The 17,860-nt window shown below is 41.3% G+C and overlaps 1 protein-coding gene across 1 annotated transcript; it reads right to left on the reverse strand.

The window, feature by feature from the left end:
* Window positions 1–8,331: 8,331 nt before the first annotated feature.
* On the reverse strand, window positions 8,332–17,010 carry IL4 (interleukin 4; the record flags this gene model as incomplete). Its single annotated transcript, XM_079704119.1, has 4 exons — window positions 8,332–8,424; window positions 11,086–11,211; window positions 16,556–16,603; window positions 16,876–17,010. 4 exons carry the CDS (start codon window positions 17,008–17,010, stop codon window positions 8,332–8,334), a joined length of 402 nt encoding a protein of 133 aa, XP_079560245.1.
* Between the last annotated feature and the right edge of the window lie 850 nt (window positions 17,011–17,860).

The following is a 17,860-nucleotide window of genomic DNA, read 5'->3' on the forward strand; positions in this document are numbered from 1 at the left end:
TTTGCCTAATAACTTTTAGTCTATATATATTAAGTTAATATAACATTAAAATTGTACAACTGGTAATTGTTCAAATTGTCATATTAGTTTTCAACTTATACTGTGCAGGGAAGTTGAGAGAGCAGCTTATACTATAGAGAGTTGCAGTTTAAATGTATACATAAATCTGCTAGTGATTTACTCAACTACTGTATATTTAGATAACCGGATATTCAAAATAGAAAAAAAAATGTAAGTCATGTTTTGCACATAGAAAGTTGCAGGTCTAATTGTCCTATGTTTTCCTGTTATATATGAATGTATGGGCTGCAAATCTAAGAAATGATTCTATCCTAACACCCACCTGGCCTTTTAAAATATGTTCAATTTTTATACTAACATTCATTGCATTTAAAATATGAGATGGGGGATCTTATTGATCTATAGAAAATTTTATAATTCGATAGTCAATCTTTAGAAGTATACATGTTTTAAAAACAAAAGTTGAAGATATGTTTCATCTGGACCTCTCTTGATTTTTTTTTTTTGCCACTTTGACTTCAAGTCAAATTTTTTGTTTGTTTGTTTTGGTTTCATGTTTCTTGAAACATTGAATCTGTACCTGAATATAAAGGAGTCACAGCTGCAGAAAATTAAGAAGCTAAATACTGGTCACTAATATTTGCCTCTATGGGTATTATTTTTTTTTAATTCACTTTGAAACATGATTAACTGATGCTTTCCTGTGTCTGAGTTCTAAATTTTGATGAAAATTGCTCTGTTTCTCCCAACTGAGAAAGGTCTCTGTTTTCTAGAAAATACAGACAAAGCAAGAAAAATATCTTTTAATTGTTTGCTTTTAAAACACTTTGTTTTGTCTTTCTTCTTATTTTATAAAGAAAATATTCTTCCCTGAATTTCTTCCATTGACAAATCCAGTTAGACCATACCTCTAAAATAAAAATTATTTTTATTTTATAGTAAAAGAAAAAGTCATAGAATTGTTTGTTCTTTTGTTGACTGCTTACAAAATTTTTATTTTTTTAAAGTTATGCTACTCCAAAACCACTATATATATATATATATATATATATATATATATATATATATATATCTTTTATGAGTTTTAAAATTTTGTAATCAGCCCTGAAACACATTGGCTACAAGTTTTAAGACTTCATAAATGAGTATTTATTAAGTTAACATTATTTTAGTAAGTTGGTTCAATATTGGTTTATAATTACAAAGATGTATATAGAATGGGAGTGAGCGAATGTAGCGTTATTTGTAAGGTGGTGGTAAAAATGTGTCCATAAATTTAAAGTACATTCCAAAGGTGATGTACTAAATATCCTGTGTATGGTGAATATTTTCTAGGTAATAAGAATTGCAGTTAACTGGCAGCATTTTCTTTATAACATGTAAGATAGTTAGACATTTATAACTTTGTGGGGCATTGTTTAGGTACCGTGAAGACTTGTGAATTTATGTCTTGTAAAAGCTTTGTGTAAGCAGATATCTTGGCAATTGTAGATGCATATTTAACTCTGTTAATAATAACTCTAGAGAAATCTTAATTTTACCAGTAGGAAAAAAATATGACTACTTCTTCTTTTTAAAAAATGCACGTGTGTACCCTTTAACCATCCAGTTAATAGAAAAGGAATAACTTTAGAATTAAGCTTTAAAACATTATAGAAAATTTAAGCCAGTATGTTTGGTTTTTTTTTCTTTTCCACGCCACAGCAGTAACAAAACGAAATCTATAAAAAGTCAAAACGTTGAGAAATTTAAAAAACAGGCTACTTTAGCAGTTTTTTTTAAACATTTACATTAGAACTGATTATACCAGATGGGCATTAAATATTCATCTTATATAATACCAAGATTAGATATTGGAGCCAGGCCTGAGTATCCATGTGAAAACATGGGAACCTGACTTTAGAGCTCTTCACTTAGGTCTAATCATAGTAGTTCTATGGTTTCTTCACAGTTACTTTGTGTCGTTGTCCACAAATGAAATATTTTGTAACTTTGGTGTTAATTTCATGAAAGGCTATAGATGAACAAACTTGCTCATTATTTGATATAAGAAGCAGATTTAAAATGAGTGTCACATATAAGTAGGTTATTGAATGGCTATTTTTCTCTTTAATTTAAAAAAGTAATATTTATTAAAAGGAGCCTTGGTAGAATGTTGTTTGTGGTATGTTCTTTAGTAACCTTGCAATTACATGTAGTAATAATGATATTAAAATATAATAGTATTCCCCATTTTTGTCTAGATTCTTGTGAAGTATAAGAGTAATCAAGGTGGCGGGTCTACATCTATGTGTTCGTTCCACAAGTAGAATCCATTTGACATGCTGTGGCATCTACTTTCTGGGAAAAGGGGACTTTTTTTTGCTGCAAGAAATTTAAGGTTACTTTGGGGGAGAGGGTGGTGCTACTTCAACTGTAACATGTTTTTAAAATTATGATTATAGGTTTAGGTTGTTTTGTTTCTTTCTAGTCTTTTAAAAATATTTTTTCCCTTAACCCTTATCTTAAGGAAAGTCCCTCCCTTTCCTACAGGGCTGTGAATTAAAGAACGGGTAGAGTTTACATTTAAGTATGCCAGTGTCTGCCCAGTTTCTTAATGTATGCATTTGTTTTCCTTTTTAGTTATTCTTTGATCTAAAATGCTAGAAGAAAACATAGATCTTCCTAGTGCCTTTGAACTTATACTGTAGTCTAATTTAAATCATTAATAACTTCAGTAGCATTACTACAATACTGTATACTGGCCAAAATTACAAATCATATGATAAGTTTGTCGTATTAATTTCAAAAGCCAACTTTCATTGTATTTTATGTATATATTGTATTTGTTCAAGTTGTATATATTGATATTGTATGTATACATACAGCATGGTTAAATAAGAAATAAAAATCTTTACCTAATGCTTGTAATAGTGGTCTGCTTCTTTACTGAGCTATTTTTGTGTTTATGTCCATCCTGATCTTAATAGGCAGGTTCTTTGTGCTTGGCTCTCAGTTTCATGAGGTTAAGAGAGACCTGTGTAATTTCACACCAGAAACTCTTAATGTTGTGGGTCTTTAAACAGAAATCATCATTATACAGAAACCTGGGAGAGATGTTTTTTAAAATGCCCCTTCTCATTGATAAAATTTATTTTCACCAAAAATATTTTAATCCAAGTTTTGTTATCCTTGTCATTAGGTGTTTGAGAACAGAAACTCAAAGAAGTCTGTATGGAAAATAAAGGTAAAAGGAGACGTTTCTTATTGGTAACGATATCATGATCTCTTTCAAAAACTTTTAATGAGCTTAAAATATCTCCAAAACAATAACATTGCTCGGATTATTGTTAATCATGTGTTGTTTGGACAAACATTTATTGATTACCAGGCACTGTGCTAGGCAGCCTCAAGAAGTTCACAGAGGACATTGAGAAGTTTTGGTTTGTCAGCAAGTTTCAAAGGATTTCAGTCTGCTTTTTGTGTAGAGAAGAGACTTCTCTGGCCATTTCAGGTCTTGCTCTCTTCCTCTTCCCAACTGCTAGCTGGTGTAAAACTCCTACACATGTTTGTAGAATATGGAAATAAAATTAGAGGCCTGCCATAGTGTAAGCAAGATAAGCAATAGTTCACCTTCCCACCCACTGCCCCTCCTCCCCAGTTGAGTTCTGGAGCTGTGGTACTATCACCAAGCGACACCACTGAGGTGCACCCTCAGGGAACCTATTAGTGCCTGTGTTGTCAGGATGCTGCTGAGGTCGTTGTCCATCCCACCTTCTTATGAAGACCCTCAAGAATCTCTTTTTAAAACCAAGTACCAAAAAACACAAAATAAAAACCCCAAGTACCAGCCTAAGGTAACACGGTTAGTATGTGCCTGCAGGAACTGTTCACACGATTCTGAAGCTGCAGCCTAAACTTAAAGCAAGCTTGGAGGAGCCTTCTAAGCACATGTTATAACATTATCTGAATGTCTCATTCTTAAGCTTTTTCATTTGCAAAGCAAATCAAGTATTCAGTCCTCCTTCGGAAGTTGAACAAATGTGTGGGAAAATGATTATGAAGAGGCTACTTCAAAAAGAACCTGTTTCCTCTCAGCATTTATCTTGGGCTTCCTGTGACCCAGTCTTCAAGTTACTTTTATCAACGTTATCAGAACATCACTTTGTCTTACCCAAACACGTTTATGGCTCTGACTAAAGAATATGACAGATCAGACATTCTTCTACACCTGCTCCCCTCCCCTACCCCTTTTGAGAGGGCTGGGGAAATTTTAGTTTTTAATCAGAGCCTTTATTTCTCCAGTTTTACAAAGGAATTTAACTGGGACTTTACAACTGAATAAAATATTTCTCAGAGTTGATACCAATCTTCACAAGAGGATATTGCCTAACCCAACCTACCAGAGTCATTACAGAAATACTATGTTTGCCTTGATTTCTACTCCATCATGAGTTATGCCACTCAGTCACCAGGTGTCTTCTGTATTTACTGTGGACCCATGCTGTGCTGAGTAGAAGGTCCTTGCAAAGCTCATGACCATGTAAGTGGAGAATGACAGTGCAGCATGTTGAGGGCTGTAGTGAAGGAGAGTGAATGGTGAGCTACCAGGCACAGCATTCCTTCCTAGCAGCTGACACGGTGTTAGAGACTGAACGTTGAACTAGGAAGAAGTTGACACGAAGGATGGATTAGAAGAGAAACACTAGAGAGCTGAGGAGAGAACATCTGAGTGCTCGGGGCAAAGACAGCTAACTAGGAGGTTTTAGTACTCTACCTGGGAATGGAGCTCCAGTTGAACTGATGACTTGAACCAGGAAATCGGCTCCGAAACTAGAGAAAGTGCTTGCCTTGCCCTCAGTGGAAAGTGGTAGGAACTGCGAGTCTAACCTTGTATGCTGGGAGGCCAGGCCATGAGAAAGCTGCACCTTGCACTCTGCCCTGAAATTCCCTGTTCTCAGATGATTTGGGCACCCTGAGAAGCCGATCAAGATGACATGCAGAGGAGGGTGGGAAACCTGGACAGGGCACTGGCTCATAGCAACAAGAGAGCCCCTGGGGCATTTTTATCAGAGGCCGGCATTTCTAACTTGCCCAAGAATGTTTCAATGAAAGACATTCAGCCATAGATTTGAGCAAAATGTTTTTTTCTTTCATTCGTTTATTCAATAAGTATTTATTACCTACAAATACCAGTTAGAGATAGAATGTATTCATAGGTAAAAGGTGGAAGTAGCTGATAGCAGGGAGGGAGGGGATCAGCCTTTGCTCTCAGTGTCACACATTCCATGCACAGATAAGAGGCCCGTCCCATGAAGTAGGTATGGGCTGTAACTAAGTTTCCTAAGTGAATGTGCTTAAGCGACAAGCATCTCAACTTTCACTTAATCCTGAAGTTTCTTCGCTCCTTCTTCTTATGTATGTCCTCCTTGATGCATGTTCTCTCACTCCCTTGGTAAACTCCAGGGTATTTCCGTCCATGGCGGACCTGCCTGGAGCCTGCATATGTCCCTTCTATGGCCTGCTCTAAATCTTTCTTCCGACTGCTTTTCCTTTTACCATTCTGGCCTCATACACAAACTATAACCCACAAGTCATATCCTGTGGCAGACTACAGCTCACATTAGCCATTGAATGCAAATGAGTCTCAATCAAAGAAGAAAGGAAATTAAAATTTTCATTGTGGCCTTAGAAGGCTCCATGACTCTCTTAGTTACTTGTTGCCCTTGGCATTTTATGTGGGCAGGGTGAAACTGGCTGTGGTCAGGGTGAGACTTGAAGCTTTTGATTTGTTCCCTTATTTTGAAAGGGTTAAAAAGATGTTGCATGTTTTGGTATAATTTTAGTACTAGTATTAATTTTTGTCATACGTGTGTGAGCAAGAATGAAAAGAGAATGCTCATTCACTGTTACTAGATCCATATTCTTGCAGAGAACATGTCTTTAAAAGGCAAATTTTAATGACTTGACACTTGTTTTTCTCCTTTAATTTTTTAAAATAACAGCTTTACTGAGATATGTCACATACTATAAAATTCATCCTTTTAAGTATATAATTCAGTGGTTTTTAGTATTGTCACAGAGTTGTACAACGATTATTGACTATCTCATGTCAAAACATTTTCCTTGCTCCCAAAAGAAACCCTATGTCTATTAGCAGTCACTCCCTCTTCCTTCATCCCCGCAGCCCCTAGCAACCAATATTCTACTTTTTGCCTCTATGGATTTGCCTTTTCTGGGCATTTCATATAAATAGAATCATGCCATATATGACCTTTGTATCTGGCTTCCTTGATTTAGCATAGTGTTCCCAAGGTTCATCCATACTGTAGCATGTGTCAGTACTTTTCTTTTTATTGTCAAATAATATTTCATTGTATGGCTATACCACGTTTTGTTTATCCATTCATCAGTTGATTGACATCTGGGTTGTCTCTACTTTTTTGCTATAAATGAATAATGCTGCTATGAACATTTGTGTAGAGGTTTTTATGTGGACATATGTTTTCAGTTCTCTTGGTGTAGATACCTAGGATTAGAATTACTGGATCATATAGTAACTATGTTTAATCTTTTGAGGAACTACCCCACTGTTTTCCAAAATGGCCACCATTTTCCAATCATACCAGCAATGTGTGACAGTTCTAGTTTTTCCACATCTTCACCAACATTTGTTATTGTCTGTCTTTTTAATTTTAGTACTTTAACTTTTTTTTTTTTTTTTTTTTGCGGTACGCGGGCTCTCACTGTTGTGGCCTCTTCCGTTGCAGAGCACAGGCTCTGGATGCTCAGGCCCCGGATGCGCAGGCTCAGCGGCCACGGCCCACGGGCACAGCCGCTCCGCGGCACGTGGGATCCCCCCGGACCGAGGCACGAACCCGCGTCCCCTGCATCGGCAGGCGGACTCCCAACCACTGCGCCACCAGGGAAGCCCAGTACTTTAACTTTTAAAAACATTTTATCACTTATGCACATGGTCACACTCATAGACTTTAAATAGAAAGCCAAAAATCTCCTGCCCTGCTTTCACTGTTTCTTATTCCAAGTCCCATTCCCAACAGTCCACCCTCCCTTTTTTGTTTTTAGTTTTTCTGGTGGTTACCATTATAATTCCAAAGATTTCTTGATTTACTTACTATTGGTTTTACTTTATTGGTTTTTTCACTTTTTATTATAAAAACTTTCAAACACGTGTAAAAGCAGAGTAATCAACCGTCATGTACCCATCCCCAACTACAACATTCATCAATTCATGACCACCTTGCCAACTATTTTTTTTATCAACTTTAGATATTTTGTATTGATTTCCCCATTGAAAAGTGAGAGTTTACCTTATTTATACTGCCCCTTCCAAATTTTTTATAGTAAGTTAGTTTTAGATCTTCTGTTACGTTTCCAAGTTTGAATAAATACTTAAGTCTCTTGTTCTTGTTCCATCAACCTTAGACAGTGTTGGTGCCCCACCTCTCTCTCTTTCCTTTTGCTTTTACCTCTCAGTCATTTTGAGCTACTCCTTTTCTGTTGTCAGTTTGATAGCATTTAGTCTGTTCTGTAACCATAATTAAGTCTTCCATGCTTTGTCTATTGGTTGGTTCGAAGGCTTGAGAATCAAAAGAATTTACATTATTAGGACATTAAGTATTGTTCACTGCAGGTAGTGTGCTAGAATTATTTCCCCACCGTGGACTAAATATAGCAACCCTTGTGCCAATGGGAAAAGAATGTTCTAAGCATCCAGTTGACACTTTTTTTTTTTTTTTTTTTGCGGTACGCGGGCCTCTCACTGTTGTGGCCTCTCCCGTTGCAGAGCACAGGCTCCGGACGCACAGGCTCAGCGGCCATGGCTCACGGGCCCAGCCGCTCCACGGCATATGGGATCCTCCCAGACCGGGGCACGAACCCGTATCCCCTGCATCGGCAGGCGGACTCTCAACCACTGCGCCACCAGGGAGGCCCCCAGTTGACACTTTTTAAATTCAGAATTACTTGGTAGTCAGTGGGACTTGTGGACCCACTCTGCAAGCTCTTTTAATTATCATTTACATCTTGTGTGGCCTTGTATTCTTTAATCATTTCATGCATTATGTCTCCAATGAGAGAGGGAACTCCTTGAGAGGGAAGTGGTCTTTCCTTTTTAATTCCCACACCAATTTTAGTCTCTCAGTAAATTAAACTGTTTTCCCCAAAAGTAGGCAAGTAAATATAGTCTGTGCCATTAAAATGACATCATGCTGTCAGATTCTGCATATACTTTATTTTATGATGAGTTATAAATATATAAATATTTTAAAAATAAGGCTATTAAAAACTCATAAATTAAAATATTCAGCTTCAACACTTTGAGTATTTCTCCTTCATAATCGTCTTTAGCCTTTCCAAGAAGTCTTTCAACGTACTCTTCTTGGCTTCATTCACAGAACAGGTCTACAAAAGAAACATTTCATTAGTTTGCATTGCTAAGTATTTGACTCTTGCTCATGCCTGTCTACCTGGGTCAAGCCTATGCTGCCACTTGCCACCTGAACAGTGATCAAACCAGGGCCTCCAGTCTGGCTTGACTCTGCCACTAGGCCAACAGGGTTTGCCTGTTTTTGGTGCATGCTACTTACACTCCTAGAAATGGCCACTGTACCATCACTAACTGTCTGCCTTCAGGGTGTGGCCATCCCTGGAGACGTGTGTCACAGCTAGGTTCTGCTCAGGGGCGTAACATGAAGGTGGAGGCTCAGACCTGCCTGCTGCCATCTTGAGCCCGTGGCCATCTGGACTGCTGAGAGAGAGATTCAGTCCATTTGCCTCCCTGCCCATTAACCAGAAACATCATAGCTTGGCAGCCCTTCAGGTGGAAAGGATTCCTGGTACCTACCACCAGGCCACTGCTTCAGTTGGAATCTCAGCTCTACCAAATTATTAATTGCATTGCTTAGGACAAACTACTTCGTTTATAAAAGCTTCAGTTTCCTCCTTTGTAAAAGGGGAACAATAGCGCCTACTTCCTAAGATAATTAAGAGGCTCAAAAGAGACAATGAATGTAGTGTCATCTCCCTGTTCTATTACCTTGTAAAGAAGGCATCGGGGGGGCGGTGGATGAATGTCCCCCATTCCTCTACTTGGCGTTAGATAACATCCACTCTTGATTCTGCCTCTTCCGTACCATCAGTTCTCCCCTCTTACTGGATCATTCCCACTGGTATACTGACATGCTCCGTATAGACCTCACCTTAAAAGAACTTCCTTCACGCCATACCTGCCCTTCAGCTATTGTTCTATTTCTCTGCGACGTTATAGAAAAGCACCTCGAAGGAGTTTTCATACTCGGTGCCCCTTTCTTTTCACTCCTCCCCAGCCCCATTCTCTATGGAATCCACTCTAGTCAGGCTTTCATTCCCGAATCTCCATTTATATCAGCATCACCGGTAACCTCCCTCATGACAAATCCAGTGGCCATTCTCAGTGTTCATCATTCTTGACCTTTTAGTACATTTGACACAGTTGATCACTCCCTTCTGGGGTGCCACGCATTCTTTGACTTCTCCTACTTCACTGATTACTTCTCAGTCTCTTTTGCTGGACCCTCCTCTTCCTGACCTCTATATGTTAGAGTGCCTCTGGGCTCAGTCCTTGGATTTTGTTCTTTCTTTATGTAACTTTATTTTTTTTTTTAAAAAGCCTCCCTGCTTTTTTTTTTTTGGCTGCGTTGGGGCTGCGTTGGTTCTTCGTTGCTACACGTGGGCTTTCTCTAGTTGTGGTGAGCAGGGGCTACTCTTCCTCGCGGTGCGCGGGCTTCTCATTGCCGCGTCTTCTCTTGTTGCGGAGCACGGGCTCTAGGCGTGTGGGCTTTAGTAGTTGTGGCTTGCTCTAGAGTGCAGGCTCAGTAGTTGTGGCACACAGGCTTAGTTGCTCCGTGGCATGTGGGATCTTCCCGGACCAGGGCTCGAACCCGTGTCCCCTGCATTGGCAGGCGGATTCCCAACCACTGCGCCACCAGAGAAGTCCAGGCCTGTGGCTTTAAACAACATCTTTCTAAGAACTCTTCACTTAATATCACAAGTTCTGATATCTCCCTTAAGCTTCAGACTTTTTCAACAGTCTTATCAACATCTTCACTTGACTATTCAGTAGGTACCTCAGACTTACTATGTATAAAATTCAACTCCTGACCTTAAGCTCAGCCTCCAGCCCTGATCACCCCCAGTCTTTCATATCTGATAACAGCACCAACCATTCCCCAAGGAGCCCAGGCTAGGAACCAGGAGGCCACGTTTTACTCTTTCCCTCACCCCCACAACAGATGTGTCAGCAAGTCCTTCTGGCTCTATTTTTGGTTATATCCCAAATCTAACAATGTCTGCCGCTTCCACCCTGTCACACCCACCATCATCTCCAGGCCGGAATACTGTGGTAGCCTCTCAACAGGCCATCTTGCTTCTATGCTTACCCCTACTCAGTCTATTTACTGCACAGTAGCCAGAATGATCATTTTAAAAATTACATAAATCAGATCGTGGTCTCTGCCTTGCTTAAAACCCTGTGGGAGTTTCCCACCATGCTTGGGGCAGAATCCATAGGCCCTGTGTGATCTCCTATTAAAATCCTCCTCCCTCACTCTGATCCAGGCCCTCCTGTTGATCTTTGAACACATGAAGCTCATTTCTACCTTAGGGCCTTTGCACAGCTGTTCCCTCTGCCTGGAATGTTCCTTCCAAATTAGTAACATGGCCGGCTCTGTCACTTAATTCAAATATCTGCTCAGATGATGTCACCAACTACTAAATCAGCCCTCTCCCTCATGACCCCTGTATGTTCTTTATTTCTGTATTTTTCTTCATGGCACTTATCACTACTGGAATCATATGCTTGTTTGCTTTTCTCACTCACCCGTTACAACATTCTGTAAGCTCAAGAACTGTATCCCCAGTGCCTAGAACAGTACCTGTAAGCAACACTCATAGAGCCTCAACAAATATTTGTCGAATGAATGAATGGGTTGATTAACCAAGGGTACTACTATTCATAAGGAGAAATATCTTAGAAGTAAGGCTGCCATCCATTGGAAGGCAAGCTCTTGGCATAATGCAGCTTACCATGTTTGCCATGCTGCTGAGGTTCCTATGAAGTCCACTCAGGGGTTTGTTCAGGCACTTGTGGTATCTGTAGATATGCCGAAGCACAGTCGCGGCCCTGCAGAAAGTTTCCTTCTCGGTTGTGTTCTAGAAAGAGAAATTCCACAGGTAGCCACTGCTAGCTTGATTTTGAACATTGGAGAGAGATGTTTCCTTCTGGTTTCTTCTTTCCAGAAGGACAAGTGGAGGTGAATTTGCTCAACTGTGGATCAGGTATTCAAGTATTCCTGCCATGTGAATGGAGGCTGCTCGTCACAGTAAACAACCTCTTCCAGTTACTTGCAAATGCAGCAGCCTTTTCCTGAAACCTCCCAATTTCTTTTCCCTTGGAGGGTTTTGCTGAAGGGGTACCTGAATCAAGTCACTCAACTAAGTAAATGGGAGAGTGGGGATTTGCATGCAGGGCCATCTGTCTACAACCCATGTCTGTTTCTTTACCCCATGCAAGCTCTTTTTTCTGTGGATGCAGTTGTATGTACATCAGCTCGTAATCAGAGTCTGCTCTGTCTTATTCCCGTAATTTATAGTTTTTGAATCCAGGTTCCCTGGAAATCCCACATTTGTTGAATAAATGAATGCCCATCCTTTGACCTAGACAGTGCCACTTTGGCCAGCACTCCATTTAACCCTCCCCATGGGAAGTAGCAGTATGAGGAGATAAGACATGTCCCCACACAGCTAGAGGTGAGTGCCAGGATCAGAGCTAGGTGCCCCAGGAGTGTGACCTGGGGAGATGAGGGGCAGCTTCAGAGAAAGGGTGCTGGGCCTTGGACAGAGTTTCTGTTAGGGGCTTCTAGCCTTGAATGTGCAGGGTCAGAACCTCCTTGGAATGCTGGCAGCCCTGGTGTGAGTCTGGACACATGGCTCTTCCTGGGGACCTTTGAGCCTCAGAAGAGGGCTTGTACAAGTGGGGAACCAGCTCTTTTTGAGAACCTGGGAGAGAGAATGTGTCTCAGCCTGGTCAGGCCTGGTGTGTCCTCTCTCTCTCCACTGAAGAACAAAGGCCCAGAGCCTGGAGGGTGTCTTAGCTTGAGCCCAATCCAGCTCAGATAAACCTGTCTCCAGCCTCTGCCAGGACCTGCTCTTGTTCCTTGCCACTCAAAATATGGTCCATGAAGCAGCAGCGTGGGCGTCACCTGGGAACTTGTTAGAAATGCAGAATCTCAGGCCTCCCTCTGGACCCACTGAGTCACAATGTGCATTAACAGGATCTCCAGGGGATTTATATGAAAAGCACTGTCCAAGCAGCTTTTTAGGTTCTTCCGTATTTTTTCTGATTACCAAACTTTTTACTATAAAAGTAATATACAGGGGGCTTCCCTGGTGGCGCAGTGGTTGAGAGTCCGCCTGCCAATGCAGGGGACACGGGTTCGTGCCCCGGTCTGGGAAGATCCCACATGCCGCGGAGCGGCTGGGCCCGTGAGCCATGGCCGCTGAGCCTGCGCGTCCAGAGCCTGTGCTCCGCAACGGGAGAGGCCACAGCAGTGAGAGGCCCGTGTACCACAAAAAAAAAAAGTAATATACATTCAACAAAAGTGAATTCACTCATTATCCCACTAGCCAGAGAGAACTACTGTTAAGATTTTGGTAACTATCTCTCCAGATTTTTTTAATACTTTTTTTTTTTTTTTTTGCAATAGGGACAAGCTATTGATACTCTTTTATAACCTTTTTACACTTAACATATAGCATATGTTTATGTATATAGCAATTTCTTAAATCGTTCAGTAATATTTAAGAACATGTGATTGAGAGCTGTGTAGGAACCTGGGGCATATTTGTGCCATAGTTGATCAATCCTCTATCACTGCAGTTTTTTGCTTCTGTAAATAAGGTGGCAGCAAGTCATCTGTATAAATCTTTGTGTTCATCTCTTACTTCTTTAGGCTAAATTCTAGGAGTGCAGTTCATATTTTAGGGTTTTTCCAGGAAGATCTTGACCCAGACCGAGGCGCCAGAATCCTAGACTACGAAAGCTTCCCCTTTCCGCTGTGGAGCTTGATGGCTCATGGGCAGGGCCTTTGGAAGGACATGTATGTACTTAATGAAGTACATGTCCTTCCAAAGGGCATATACTCTGGCTGGAAATTTAAGAGCAGCACCAGTATCTCTGGGCTCTGGGAGTCAAGAAACCTCCCATAAATCACCATACCTCTGGGGGGGCTTTGTGGGTGAGCAGAGGTGGGGAGGCCAAGGAGAAGGCAGACACTAGCTGAGTACGCAGATGGAGGCAGATGCCTATGTTGCTGGAGAGAGAACAATGAGGTTCAAGAATGCCAAAAGGAGAAGAGATCCTTTGCTTATTTTTCCATCAAAATCTGATGAGCCTTTTCTAAAACGTTGGCTAGGAGCTTAGAAATTATACTGTCTCAGTTTTGAGTATGTAGCCATTTAAGGTAGGAAAACACCCTCTAAAGATATTTTTCGGGGACTTCCCTGGCAGTCCAGCGGTTAAGACTTTGCCTTCCAGTGCAGGGGGTGCGGGTTCGATCTGTGGTCAGGGAGCTAAGATCCCACATGCCTTGCAGCCAAAGAACCAAAACATAAAACAGAAGCAATATTGTAACAAATTCAATAAAGACTTTAAAAATGGTCCACATGAAAAAATCTTTAAAAATAACGAAAAGATATTTTTCAAAAGGCTTTCTAAAGGTGATTAGGGTAAGTATAGAAAAGAGTTTGAATCAAATGGAAAACTTTTAAAAGAAGGAATTCTAAAGGCAGTTTTAGTTAAAGACCTTAATGTTTTAGTTCCATTGGCATTGTGGCAACAGGATGACTCTCTGACCACCCACTTTTTCGACTGCTTGTCCAGCTTTCGCTGCCTGAGTGTGTCTTCCTTAGCTTAGCACACTTTGAGGAGCCATGCGGACTCTGCAGTTCAGAACTGCTCAGGAAAGAGGCTCAAAAGGGAGGCCTGGTCTCCTGCCAGAAAGAAGCCCACCCCTCATGGGAATACAGCAATGGTGGCACACCATTTGGGAGACGTCTTCTGTGCAGGGATTCTGCTAGAGTTCTAACGGGTCTTGACTAGCTTCATTTAAGGACATACAGATCCATCCTATATGTATTGTATTCATTATCTCCACTTATGCCCAAATTTAGTCAGCAAATGTGATGTATGAAAAAATCCTCTACTTTCATTTTTTAAAAAAGATTTGAGGGTTGGTATAGAGCTCTCTGAAAAATTATGGACTTTTGCTCCCTTTGGTAGTAGGAAATACCTCCAACTAATGGTCCACCAAGAAGTCCTTCCTAGGCCAGCCAGCTTGCTTGCTTTCCACCTTTCTCTTCCTCAGACTACCTAACTTCAGAGACACTCGGGAGGCATTCCATGTGGAACCCAGGATTTAGATCAGCACATTCTTCCAGCATTTGCCAAGAGCAAGATGCCACCCAATTTGGGCATAATGGAACTCTGGATCCCCAAAAGCACTAAAATGAATATGCTGGATTTTGGAAAGATGTTCTTCTTGAGAACACAAAGAAGTAACTTTTCCTCCCACATAGCATCTTTGTGGGTTTTGAAAATAACAACCTTTCTTTGTTCTGAAGTATCTTAATAGATAAGTAAGCAGTGCTGAGTCTTTGAGGAAAAGAGAAGAATGGAAAAATGAGCTTGTTAATCCAGGAGGAATAGAAGCAGTTCGGGAGAAGGCGTGAGATAGGTTAGAGTGAAGGAAGGCAGCGGGGACTAGCCTGCACCTGGGCGGGGGTGAGGGCTGGCTGGGTCTTCTAGAGCAGCCCAGGGTGGGGTCGCCCTGGGCTCACAGTCATGGATTGTTTGATCATTTCCTAATGCTGGCCCCTTTCTTAGAATGATTGCTTCTCTACAACCAGTTTTTGCCTTTAATCAAGAGTTATATCATACAATAACATTTTCCACTAACTCAAGAGTTGGATTCCAACCAACTTTCAAAATTGCTTTCAAATCTTCAGATGTAGAAACTGAGGCACAAAGAGGTGTGGAGACTTGCCAAAGGCCACATAGTTAGTTAATGGCAGAACTGGGGCTAAAGCCACAGACTGTCTCATTTCCAAACCCTTGGCACTTCTGCTGGGGCCCTGCCCTTGGCTTTGGTTGCACCCTCCCAGCAGTGCAGCCAACCTCTGGAGAGCCCAGAGCACAGCTCAGTGGACTCTTGGCTATTTTATTTCTATATATATACAATATTAATATATGAGATATATAAAGTATTAATACATTATATATAATATACAAATTTATATATATATATAAAATCTCCAAGTCCTTCCAACCTGCTGATGGACAGATACAGTCTGATATGGGATGAGATTCTGAAGGATAAAATTATATAATATGTATTATGTAATATTACATATTATACGTTTATATTATATACTATTATATAATTACATTACAGTATTATATATCATTGTATATCAGACTCCTGGAATAATCTTTAATAAAGTGAGATAGTCCAGATAAAGGCCTGAAGACCAGCTCTGCTCACGAGCAGGACAGGCCCGCCCTGTGGCCTGGGTGCTGGGATGTGGCCCTGCCCAACCCATAGGGCTTCACTCCTGGCCAAGTTACCCTCTAGTACATGTGGAAAGCAGGTGGTTAGGAGACCACTGGTAAATTGAAGCTTTGGGTTTTTCATTCTCAGTCGTGTGTTTCCATGAAAACAGGAACTGATGTGCAGAAAGCTATTGATATGGCTGTAGTCATGTGTTTGTCAGAGAAAAATGCACTATCAGCTGTCAAATCTATCTCCTCCCACTGCAGATCGGGGAGTGGGGGTGAGATGCAGCAGGAGGAGGAAAGGTGAGATGCTCTGGCAGGAGCAGCCAGAGGCAGGGATATGTCGGCCCCTGTCCAGGAGGACGGTTCTGGACAGGCCAGAGGGGAGTTGGCAGGACAGAGCAAGATGAGGGTCTCTGGACAGCCATGCCCGGAGCCGGTGGGCTGTTAGGTGACCAGGCTGCGGAAGAGGAGGGGCTCTGTCGATACCTTTTCTGTTGCCATAGGAAGTCTCTTAGACAAAATGAAAGCTCTCTCAACCTGTAATCTCAATATCTGTTTTTGTGAGAATATTTGGTTTTTCAGAAATGTATGGGCCAGAAAAATTCTCTCCTTCAACAGCATTTATTGAGTGCCTCCTATATTCCAGGTACTCGACCTGGGTTGGGTAAATCCTAAAGAGCTTTTTCCTGGACTGGGATCTGAATTATGACTACAAAACCCAAGCTTTCTATTATACATCTTCTAAATCAAGTGAAACCAGAAACACCAAAATGTATTTGAGAGTAAAGATCAGAATTCTCAGTCTTTGAAAACGTTTCACCCATTATAGTTAATTTGGGCCTGTTCCCTTTATGTTAAAAAAAATTTCTTGTTCGAACACTTGTGGATGGCTCTCCTCCCCAAGTCACCCATCTGCCAAAGCAGACCCGGGACAGCTCTTACCTTTGGGGTGGCAAAGACGTCTTCTACAGGCAGCTCCATGCACAAGTTCTTGGCCCAGGCAGGAATGAGAGAGCAAGAGACAGAGTTACCTCCAACTGCACAGGGTAAGCCTTGCTGAGCAGCTCTGACTCCCTCAAACTGAGAAAACTTCCTGTGGTCCCTCGGGGGAAAAAAGTGCCAGGAGAAAAGTCTCCACACTGCTCCCCATCCTGTCACCAACTACCAACTCTCTAGAAGCTGTTATGTTCTTTTCACAGTCTAAGAAATATGCACAACATCACCAGAACATCTGGAGAGATGGTGCCAGATAGCTTACTCACCTTTCTTGCTGTGAGGCTGTTCAGCGTTTTGATGATCTCTTTTAAGGTAATATCGCACTTGTGTCCATGGACGAAGTTGCTGGTACATGCCAGTAAGCAGACTAGCATTGGGATCAGTTGGGAGGTGAGACCCATTAATAGATCTCTATTTGCACTGACAATGTGAGACAATCAGTTTACCGGGAGAAGCTAACAATGCAATTCTGACAAAGATATCTCTATATATAGATTTAAAATTGCTGAAACTGAGGGAAAATGTTTACATTGGAAATTTTCATTACACCAGGTTGTCAGTCATGTGGGACCAATCAGCACCTCTCTTCCAGGAGAAAAAATGCCTCACAAAAACAGGTAAAATGTTCCTGTGAAATCAGACCAGTAGGAAAATGAAACCTTTTTTTAAAAAAATTAACTACAAAGTATCAGCATAGGAAATTACACCATAATTTGCTCTTTAGGTTAGTCTTATCAGCTTGGGGTTGCTGCTGGCTTTTTGCTTTGCATAGACAGAGGAGGCCACAGGTGTCCGAATTTGTTTCGGTGCAGCCCTCCTGGGGAAAGATAGAGTAATATCAAGAAAGTTTGACATGATTAGTATTTCAACCTGGCTTCTTCCAAGTATGGGTGGCATCTGGGAAACTCTCCTTTTGTGGAAAAGCTGATCTGGGGTTCTTTCTCTGGGTAGAAGGAAAGTAATAGGCACAGATTCTCTCCTGTCCTAGCACTCAGGCATGCCGTTCTTCCAAATTTAGGATTTCGGCCAAGGACTTGTAATATGAGGTGGGGCTTAGTTAGGGTCACATCAGGTCCATAGGTCTTTAACAATAAGGAGGCTCTAGGCAAAGTATGCCTATCCTGAGTTTTCAGGAATGACCACTTTGAGGGACTTACCCTGGCGGTCCAGTGATTAAGACTCAGCACTTCCACTGCAGGGGACGAGGGTTCGATCCCTGGTCAGGGAACTATGATCCCACGTGCCTTGTGG

This window comes from Hyperoodon ampullatus, assembly GCF_949752795.1.
Source record: "Hyperoodon ampullatus genome assembly, chromosome: 4".
NCBI lineage: Eukaryota > Metazoa > Chordata > Mammalia > Artiodactyla > Ziphiidae > Hyperoodon > Hyperoodon ampullatus.